This window comes from Arachis hypogaea, chromosome 16 (genome assembly GCF_003086295.3).
Source record: "Arachis hypogaea cultivar Tifrunner chromosome 16, arahy.Tifrunner.gnm2.J5K5, whole genome shotgun sequence".
Classification (NCBI taxonomy): Eukaryota; Viridiplantae; Streptophyta; class Magnoliopsida; order Fabales; family Fabaceae; genus Arachis; species Arachis hypogaea.
The window spans coordinates 7,473,863-7,484,802 of NC_092051.1; the positions used below are offsets into that span (position 1 = coordinate 7,473,863).

The following is a 10,940-nucleotide window of genomic DNA, read 5'->3' on the forward strand; positions in this document are numbered from 1 at the left end:
TTATAAAAATTAGTACAATTTTTTTTTTATGTTTTCAATGTATTGAATACATCAAAAACATTAAAAGAATTTTATTATTATCTTTTTAAGATGTGTTGTTAGAGTACAAGATAGTTAAATTCTTAAAATATATAAAAAATGGCAGTAATAATAACATATTAAAAAAAAGAGTAAAAATATATTTTTTATCTCTAAAATTTGATAAAAGTTTTAAAAATATCCATAAGTTTTATTTTGTTTCAATTTTGTCTCAAAAATTTTCGATTTACATCAAATATATTCCTGATGGTTAATTTTTTTAAAAATTTAAGATTAATTCAACAACAATTTCATAAAAATAACCCTCAATATACACAAGCAAAATAAGCATAATTTTCATGCATTATTGTTATATTAATCTTAAACTTTTTGAAAATTTAGCCATCGATAATATATTTGATGCAAATAAAATTTTTTAGGACAAAATGAAAACAAAATAAAATTTAGAAATACTTTTAAAATTTTTGTCAAACTTACTTTTAAAGACAAAAAATATACTTTATTCTAAAAAAAATAAACATAACTTATTTTCAATCAGATGAGATGAGAACATAATAAGTTCACATATACAGTGTCCAAAGCTCTAGAATAACATGTTCTCCACTTGAAAATAATCTTTTTGAAACATGCAAAACATGTTTTTTGAGCAAATACATAGATCATGCAATAAAAGCACAATTTTATTATATATATATATAAGATGAAATGGGGGGAACACTATATGCATAGGTGTGTCGTCATTCTATATACATAAGAAAAATTAGAAATATTATTAATAGTACTAATTAACATTATTGGTTTTGGATATATATGCATGCATGGTTGAAGAGATTAAATGTGATTTATGGGTGTAGGTATAGGCATGGAATAATATTAAAGATATGTGCATGAAAAAGGGGACAGAAGAAAACAATTTTAGCAAAAAAAGAGTATTGGTGTTGACTACTAAGCAATGCAAGTAGAGATCACATTCCCATGCTTCTTCATCTTCTTCTTTCATATCCTTTTAAATTTCCAAGACAGCTCGAGTGATTTTGCATTGTAAGATGGGAATCAGTGATAAACTAAACATGATTCTTCTGTTCCCATGCCCATGTCTTCTGAAAACTTCCAAATATATATGCCCTGCTATTTGCTAATCCCCATAACCCATTATCAACAATTAATAAATATAACTAACACTCCACACTTCTTTTTTAATTTCTTCAAATTCTTCTATTTATATACTATAGGAACTACTTTACAATAATTCTTGATTACAAATATTTGAGACATTTATTTATATTGGATATGTTTGAATGCATGCATCTAGATATAATATTTGATGCAATATAATTATGAGAATTTAATTTTTACACATTGTTAGTATATAAGAGTTATTTATTGTGACTAGTGTAAAATAGTTTTATACATATATATAATTAATTGTATATTATTATATTAATAAAATAATCATTTTAAAATTGATTACTTAAAAATCATCTATATATATATATATATATATATATATATATATATATATATAATTTGATTGAATAATTGTATAACTAATTATAAATTGAAAATAGTAATAAAAAACTACTAAATATTTTTTTTGAGTAAAGTATTAAATTGGTCTCCTACGCATAATTCTATTTTGGTTTTTAAGGTTTAAAGTGTTTTATTTGAATTAAAAAAAAATTTATTTAACTTCAATGCAGTCCTACCGTGAGGTTAAAGTTAAATAATTAACGAAATGTCCTGCATGACAGTAATACAAGAACAAGATCGATAATCTGGAGAATAAATATAAGCTCCAGAGACACAAAATCAACCGTAGATGTATCAATATATTTCATTCACGATGGCACTATATTGAAACTAAATAAAATTTTTTTAGATTCAAATAGTACACTTTAAATTTTAAAAGCCAAAACAAAATTACTTCCAAATATAGAAGACCAATTTAATATTTTACCCTTTTTTTGTTTATAGTATAGTACATCTAACAAATGTAACACTTCACTTACAACACTTTATTATTTGATAATAGTCAATAATTCTATCATCAGTCAACTCTCCGTAGATAAACCCTTATTGTGTAGCATATATTCAACTGTATGTCAGACTTTAAAGGGGCCATGTATGAAGAATATATGATAATTAATTTGGTATAAACTATGTGTGAAAAATATAAGCAAAGTAATTAACAGCTAGCAATCTAAAATAATAAACAGTGCAACATACAAAAGAAGATAAACGGTTACCGAACATAGTTACTATATATCTAAGTTGTAAATTAGTAGTTATATATGGTTTAGGGAAAGTCAGATAATTATTAAAATAAAACTCACTATTCAAAGAAATTGGTGACATCATTTGAGTGTGTCTCCAATTCTAGGCTTAATTGAATTCACTGTTGGTGATGGGAGCAATATAGTAGTGTGAACGAACTAGCTTAAATCTATCACCCTCTATTCTATTCTGCATCTTCAGATGGAAAACAGCACAATTAAAGAAGCTGAATATGCTGACCTGATTCCAGCTACTACTCAATATGTTTACTATTTACCACTTCCAATTAAATTTTATCAAATTTTTAAATGTTCTCTTAATACTAATATTTCAGTATTCTTAATCGTTGATTTTAATTAATATATATTATATATTTTTTATAAAAAAAAATTTAAAGAGTCAGCATTTTTATTAAAATTCGGTCAGCACTTAACTAGTAAAAAAAAAGTGAGTAATCTCACACTATTAAAAATACTAATGACTAATTGATTACTATAAATCATAAAATTTATTGGCCTAACACTTTTTTTTATAGTTAAAATCAGTGACTAAACCTATTGAAACATCAGAAATATTTAAAATTCTTTCTAAACTTTTATTATCTCCACACCTAATAATGTAAGTCTTTATAAAAAGAATATATAATTATTGCTTCAAAATTTAATCATTATATGAAATGAAAGACATGTAATTAAGTTAATTAATTAGATATATTGTGTTAGTTTTTTGAGGCTACGTAGAGTATAGTAGCTTAAATTTTCGACGAAAAAAGTAGTTACTATGAGGAGGGGGAAAAAGCAAGGATAACAGTTTCGATTTTTCAGTCATCATTGACCGTCCAAATAGTCCAAACATAATGTCCTTTTCATTCAGCAGCTTTCACAGACCACAAACTGTTAAAACCCATTTTTTGAGATCATAATTTAGATGTTGTCACTTTGTGTTGTGTTCTTTAAATACCATGACAGTTCTACCAGCAGCATAAAGTCGTGTATTAAAATTGAATTCATTTTCCTATACTGATTTCTTTCTTTTTCTTTTTCTTTTTGTTTATTTATTTATTTTATTTCTTTTTTGGGTCTGGTTTCCTATGCTGATTTGAAGGTTAAGCTATACCTAAAACATGTGTTGGAAAGGGACTAATCCACACAACAGTGGGCCTATGCTCATATCTTTTTCTGGGCCTTAAAATCTAACTTTTATAATGATGACTGAAAAATCGAAACTGTTAATAAAGCAAGAATTTAGCTTGACCAAAGAATAAAGGGAGAGAAAGAAAGTAGCAACTAGCAAAGGTAGTAGAAGATATTAATCAACGTATAAAGAAACAATTTCTTTCAGTTATATTATATATAATATGCCTCAATTTTGGTTTTACTTGCTCATCTGTTTCAACAATATTTCAGCTCTGTCCTCCAAGATAAATTAATACGCGAATTTTGTTGATGATTATTGATTAGGATGGTATATCCTATCAGTTTTTTTACTAATTATTCTCTAATAGATATTGGTTATACAAGTAATAATTAAAAACACGCACTAAGAGGATCAGAGCTTTAACTGTGACTAAACTCCAAACCAGGTTAATAAGTCCCTAGTAAATTAGTAATAGGTTAGGATAAACCAAAACTAACATCAAATAAACCTGACGAGGAATGCTAGGAGGTCAGCAACTTTTGTGATTTGTAGCCATCAATGATGGTTTTAATGGTGTGAGATTGGTGTGAGATTTCATCCAATGGCTCACTTTTTTTTGCTAGTTACATGCTGACCAGAATTTAACAAAGTTGCTGTCCCCTAGACTTTTCCTTTTTTAAAAATGAGTGATTAGTGTCTAATAATATTGTAGGAATGGTGATCTAAAATAATGGGATAGATAGAACCTACAGAGGTCATGATATATGGTCAATACAAAGTTTATCCTAATAAACAATAAATCAATATGCATACACCATAGTACATAGAAGAATTGAACACATAATATGGGGTAGATTTCAAAAGCAAAACCAATGAGCATTACGCGAGTCCCTCCCAAAACACAAAACAGATGCAGGTTAAGCACACCAAAAGAGAGAGACGAATTCCCTATGTATGTTCACCAAAATCTACTGTTGTTTGACATTCTTATCTTCCACTTGTTCCCCTGTGCTCTTTGGCTTTGCAGGGAGGACCTTGGCCGGCGTTGAACGCTCCGACTGTGAGAACATAATCAAGATTTGCATGAGGCCAGTAACGACTGCCAAACTAGCAGTTGAAATTGCAATACCCTTCCAGGATGATAGTAGCGAAGTCCATCGGAGAAACTTGACGGCTCCCGTAACAATCAGACCAGACCAAGATATGGTTACCTGTTCCCAACATAAGGTTAGAAGGTTCTTTAGATAAATATCCAAGGGGAAAGAGAACACGAGAAAAGGATAACCGATAAATATGGACGTTGAAGGGTTAGAAATATGGATGGAGTAACCTACCAGAAGAGATTTTTTTGGCCGACCAGTATCCTGCAGCTCTTTATCACTAAAAGTATCTTCAGCTATATGTTTGTCTAATAATGCATCCTGGTGTGCCCCGTGGTTAACATTGAAAGAATGATTTACATATATTATCAACCGAGGATGTTGAAATCAAGCGGAAAAAAAGGAAATCTAATCAGCACCCACCTTGGCAACAAACACATCTCGACACCATTGAGCAACAGCTTCATCTGTTTCTGGCAATTCATTCATCAAATGGCGCTTGATGTGAACTTGCACCTACAGTATTAAAAATGAAGGAAATTTTATTATACAAGGAGGTTTTTTTTTTTTTTTTTTTTTTTGTGATCAGTAAAAGTTAAGGAGGGAAGCTTAAGCCCTCAGGAACTGGAGTAATAGACAGTGTAGACCCTCCATAACGAGACATTAACAAAGAAATGCAGCAGGACTTTGGAAGATAAGGTAGCCTCTTAATAATGTACAACAAAGCAAAAGCTAAACACAAGCATGATCCAATCCTGTCAACATCTACAAAATCACTCCCCTCAATATTCCAGACTCCAATCAGCAGACATGTAAATCATTCAGCCAACTGAGTATCTAGATAGAAAACTATGGATCTTTGATAAAGGAAATTAGGGATATAGCCTTAAATTCCATGTAAGCGCATCTCCAGAAATAGCAGGAAATTTCAAAAGTTCAACTCTATCCACAATGGAAGAAAACTAGGCCATATGCAATAGACTCTGTATATTAAACTATTAACAAGCTTTTTTCATGGCTTCCGTTAGCCCAAAGCAGTTAGAGTAATACCTTAGTAATATACAGAATGTTACAATTAGAAAAAGTAACTAGCACACACAGATCGTTTATAACATGGCTTTTGGTGTCCATATATAATTCCTAATTTTTAGTAATATAAGTTAATTTCTGCAGTTGCATTTTCTGCCCATGATTGCTAGTTAGAGACTAACATTACAAGATAGCCACAAGGAAAGCAAAACAGTTCAGCTTTAGGCATCTTCAAGTGTAATTGTTTCGAAATCGTAATTTTAATTGTCTTACCACTGAGGGTTGCCCTTTTAAGAGTCTAAGCATTGTAGGGGTGGGTGAACACTTGGGGATAGCCACTGTTACGTCATAAATGGCAGGAACAAATGAGCGCATGTGACTTACTGCTGAAACAAATCCCTGAAAGCAATAAATTACAAGTAAGAGCAACCAACAAAAAAGAGTAGGACCAAAACCAGCCATGTTATCATCAATCAAACTACTATTCCCTGGAAAACAATAATAACAATTAAATTGCCCTTGCTTGGGTTTTCTCTCAAGTCCATCAAGTGTGAACCCTATTGCAGAACACCCACATAGCTTCCCAAGAAAACCTAACCTTTGACCTAATAAAACCCAAAGTATTGTCTAGCCTCTCAATTTGGTGTAGTCATGGTACAGAATAGAGAAAGAGCAGAGCAACCATTTATAATTACTCTTGGAAGCTAAAGTGATCCCAAAAATATTACAAGTAACAAATAACAAATCTTTTCTCATAAACTGTCAGCAACCTAATTATAAGCAAAATTATAATAAAATAATTTCATTGTCAATCCTGCTAAGATTTGCATATGCTAAACTTGACCACATTAAATTTCATTCAGCATAGCTCCAATATCTGGAAGGAAAAAGCAAAGGATGAAGACAAATGTTAAAGATAAGATCTATATCTCACCTTAGTTCTAGGAATCAAAACATTTCTAGGAATAGGCAATCCAGCAGAGGCTGCATATTCTTGAGCAGCTAATAGTTTAGCTTGTGTGAAGCGTGTTCCTTCTACAAAGAGAGCCAACCAAAACGGAAGAGGAAAATCGCTCAGTCGCTGGATGCCTGACTGCATTTATGATAAATGAAACATTCAAATGAAATTCCCAAATATAATCAACAAGCTTTCGCATCTTGAGAGAAAAAGGTAGAGAGGGGAGTTATAGTCTTTTAACATATGCATAGGTAAGAAGAAATCATTGATATAACAAACAAGCACAAAAATCTATTATGAGTACAGCATATAAATGAATTGTATGTATTATAGTGAATCATACCTTTAATGTGCTCTCATCCTTGGCCCAGCTTCTCTCTAGGAAAAGATACTCAGAAAACCACATTGACCAACCAATGACCTGCATGAGTAGAGCTTAGCAGATAGCCCAACATTGACAGTAATACTTGTGATATCAAAAGCAAAATACAACCTTCTAAGTTTATATTCATGACAAGCACGAGCGGAAAAGTATTCCTAGGTCATAAAATACTTGAATACTAGATATATTTGTTTCATCAAAGAACGTAAACTGCACCCACTAGGTCATTAGGTTTAAAGAACATAAAGGGAAAATCATGGCATGACAGTATATTGAAAAGCTAAGGATTAAAATCCTCTAGAGTGCAAGGGGCACTTTAAGACCATTTCTTCGTAATAACTTAATATAAACAATCATGCAATCATTTTCTTTAAAAAGTTCATGTCATGATGAAGCATACCGGCAGAAACTTTGAAGATTTCTTCATCACAGCTAAAGTACTGCCAAGGCAACCTGAGCGCTGTTCAATAACAATAAATAATCAATCAGCAACCGAAGCACCCAAAAATGCCAATAAAAAAAATTGATCAAATACCATGTCTTATCGTAGCACACACATAAGAGTATACATATCCTTCTATCCCACACCCATGGTACTAAAATTTCAAATAATTCACACTTCTAAAATGAAATAAGCTATTTTTTTAACACACACAGTTTGTTTCAACTTGCTTGTGCTGAAGATGTGGAAAGGTCATACAAATAAGACAATCACCTGAGCTAAAACCCATCCAACAAGCCAATCAATATCACTTCTGTGATTGCATATGACAAGGGCATGCTCTTTACCTGGAAATTTCAAAATAAGAATCATATTATTGATACACAAATTTCACAATAAACTTCCCCAACTCCTTTCTGGTATGCAAGCATACATCCGTAATACAAAAAGGCCAAATACACAGGGTAACAAAATACTTGCCCATCAATTGGAACGTTTCATGATCTGTGAATACTTCAACCTGAAGGGAAAATGTTACAGAAGAAAGCTTTAATCATTCTGAATGCAACAGAATAAACTTAACCAAAAGAAATGTGGCTTTCAAATTACCGGTTTTCTTCCATTTATAATGTTTCTTGAAACTATCAAACAACCTAAGATATATTAGTTTTGACATTTGATTCAATTTTAGTATTAGAATCAATGGAAGCATGTTTATTTCCCAATGAAACAACCTTGGCTGGAACATCTGTGCCTAATTACACAATATGGCTGAAATCTTTCCCTACAAAGCATATTTGTGCACAACATGAATTAACTCATGAAAAATGAAAAAAATGCACCTCCTAAGGAGAAGGTAGAGATGATCAGGCCAAAAGGTTAACGTTACATATTCATAACAAAGAAATTCATTTTAAACATAATATAGAGACCCAAGCCAATATCTGCTTCTACTGTATATAATGGGGATTGAACTCAAAGCTTCCTAATTATAATACAAGATATTTAACATCTTGACTAATTTCACATTTGTTAATATTATACATATTTAATAAACAAAAGGGTGAATTAGACCCTATTAATACAATAGTCTTTTAGAATGTTGCAAGGAAAGTGCAAAACAATGCTTTGTTCTGGTAAACAATCAACTAAATTAGTAGACAGTTACTGTGCATAGAAAAATATTGCAGAGGACATGGTACTGGTTTACCTTAACACCAGCCCACCAATCAATAAGCCATACAAGTTCCAGCCACAACAATTCTGCAACTACACGGTTGATCCGCCTGTGCAGATTCTTTGACAGAGGCCGTACAAGAACATAAGATACTGCCTGAGACAAGATATCAAGAAGGGAAAAATTAATTGAATTGATTCAAGATCCTTTCTGTTTTGGCTTCATATTATTGTTTTACTGAAAGAAAAGATGGATATATAAAACTTAACGACTATGCTACGTATACACCAAAATCAGCCACCAGTATAAAATACATATTGGAATACAAATACACATTGAAAATAAATTAAATCATACATGTATTTATACACAAATATATTGGTGATTGATTTTAGTGGCTGATTTTGGTGTATGAATAGCATTTTTAAAAACCTAATTTTATTCAGTAAATATTCCTCAGTATAAACAAATTATTCCAGTATACCACTAGGAAAATTCCTGCTTTCAAACAGAGTTAATACAACAAAGGATCAACCAGCTTCCATATGCTGAAAGCATATGCGCCAAATTCATTCATGCCCAAAATAAACTTTTCAAGTTTACATTCCTTCCTTTCTATTATGCCTCATGAGTAAATTAATTAGTTAGAAAAACTGATTAGAAGTTAATTAGATAATATAGGCAGTTAGTTAGAAGTCTGTTTCATTTTTCCCTGCTCCCTTTGCACTCAAAGCGGCTGATATATATGTACCATTAGTGAGTTGAAATTAATTAATGAAGATTGATTCTCATTTTCTCACAGAACCTCTCCTTCACAATATGGTATCAGATGAAATTTTCTTCCGCGCTCTCGCTCTCATCTTTTCTTTTCGAACGAACTTTCCACAGAAAATTCAACTTTCCAGGAAACTCAATCATTGGTCAATCATAACAGCAGCAACTCTATCACTGTTTCCCTTTTCATCTAAAAACAATGTTTGTCTATGGCACTTGAACTAAAATAGAAATGGTAACAAATCAGTAGTAGCAATGTGCCTAGACTATGAATCCATGATACAAAGCATAAACCCTAAACTCCCCTAGTTTAAACTATAGCAGTACTACTCTTATCATAAAAATGAAGAATATTAATAGAAAAAAGAAGGAGATTTGCATGGAGATGCAGGAAATGATTATGACGTGAACTCCATTAACTAAGAAATCAAACAGTAAGTAGGAAGTAAGAAGAAGAAGTAGAAAAACCTGAATGAGATTAACAGCGAGGCCTGAAGTGAAGAAGAGGAGGCCAAATGGCACAACCACAGCAGCAGCTGCAATACCCATTCAAGCCACACCTGAACCCAACTTACTTTTTCGATTCGATGTGAGTAAGAACTAAGAACGACTTAATTAACAGTAATTGGAATCTTAGTTTAATCCAATCGAAGAATCTGTTGGCGACTGTTTTGGAAATTGGAAAGAATGACAAGTTGGAATTCGAATGGAAATTGGGAAGGAAATGAGTGTTGCGTGGTAGGGTTGGGTCTCTGTTTTCGCCATATATTACAACAACATATCTTATTTTTTTAACAAATTTGGTAAGCAATTAATCACTAAGGAGAGTGCTATGACCAGTAGAATTTGTGATGTTTAACCATCAATTAGTTGTTATTAATATTTTTAATAGTGTGAGATAATATTTACTGAAATATTTGGTAACAAAAAAAAATCAGCCAAAAACAGCTATAATTTGTCTTATTTAGCATTAGACAAATTAATGAATGCTAAATAAGACAAGTTCTGACTGTTTTTTTTTGTTTCTCTAGCATTAATTATTTTTTTTTATTGATTAAGTACGGACCAGATTTCAACAAAAGTACTGACCCCAGACTTTTTCAATCACTACAAATAACAATTTATTTTTAATAAATAAATTTTATTAATTTATACGCATAAATTTTGGTAAGGAAAAGTATAGGGTACCAACATATTATCTGTCAACTTATTGCTAACAATAATTAATTATTATATTTTAAACACATATATAAAGAGACACATCCAAAAAATATATATATAAAGACATTTCTATTAAACACAGTCATAAAAAAAATATTTTTATTAGACACATCCACAAAGACACTTTCATTAAACACAATTATAAATAAGAATTGACAGAAATGCTGTTGGTAACGTAGTGAAATTATTTTGATAAATATACAAACAAATTGTATTAATTTATATGTATATATTTTAATAAAAATAAATATAAATTACATATTTTTTATACACAAATTTTTATAAATATTAGTATAAACTATTATTGAAGAAATATTAATCTAAAATAATAATATTTATAGACTCTACGTAACATACTAACATTGTTGAATTTTTAATGGATAATATCATAAATTTAATTTTGGTTC

The 10,940-nt window shown here is 30.7% G+C and overlaps 1 protein-coding gene across 1 annotated transcript; it reads right to left on the reverse strand.

The window, feature by feature from the left end:
- Positions 1 to 4,156: 4,156 nt before the first annotated feature.
- LOC112756401 (1-acyl-sn-glycerol-3-phosphate acyltransferase 2) lies at positions 4,157 to 10,134 on the reverse strand. The gene is made up of 11 exons (XM_025804993.2): positions 9,781 to 10,134; positions 8,572 to 8,694; positions 7,842 to 7,881; positions 7,635 to 7,708; positions 7,320 to 7,379; positions 6,881 to 6,958; positions 6,514 to 6,672; positions 5,853 to 5,978; positions 4,974 to 5,066; positions 4,785 to 4,871; positions 4,157 to 4,661 (listed from the first exon to the last, which is right to left on the reverse strand). Exons 1-11 carry the CDS (start codon positions 9,859 to 9,861, stop codon positions 4,419 to 4,421), a joined length of 1,164 nt encoding a protein of 387 aa, XP_025660778.1. The 5' UTR covers positions 9,862 to 10,134; the 3' UTR covers positions 4,157 to 4,418.
- Between the last annotated feature and the right edge of the window lie 806 nt (positions 10,135 to 10,940).

What these genes read in the sequence shown, in the direction of transcription:
- LOC112756401 (XM_025804993.2), bottom strand. Translation starts at nt 9,861, where the DNA reads ATGGGTATTGCAGCTGCTGCTGTGGTTGTGCCATTTGGCCTCCTCTTC. An exon ending in TGAAACGTTCCAATTGATGG is followed by an intron (nt 7,709 to 7,841) that starts GCAAGTATTTTG and finishes TGAAATTTCCAG; the next exon opens with GTAAAGAGCATGCCCTTGTC. An exon ending in TAAAAGGGCAACCCTCAGTG is followed by an intron (nt 5,067 to 5,852) that starts GTAAGACAATTA and finishes TTAATACTGTAG; the next exon opens with GTGCAAGTTCACATCAAGCG.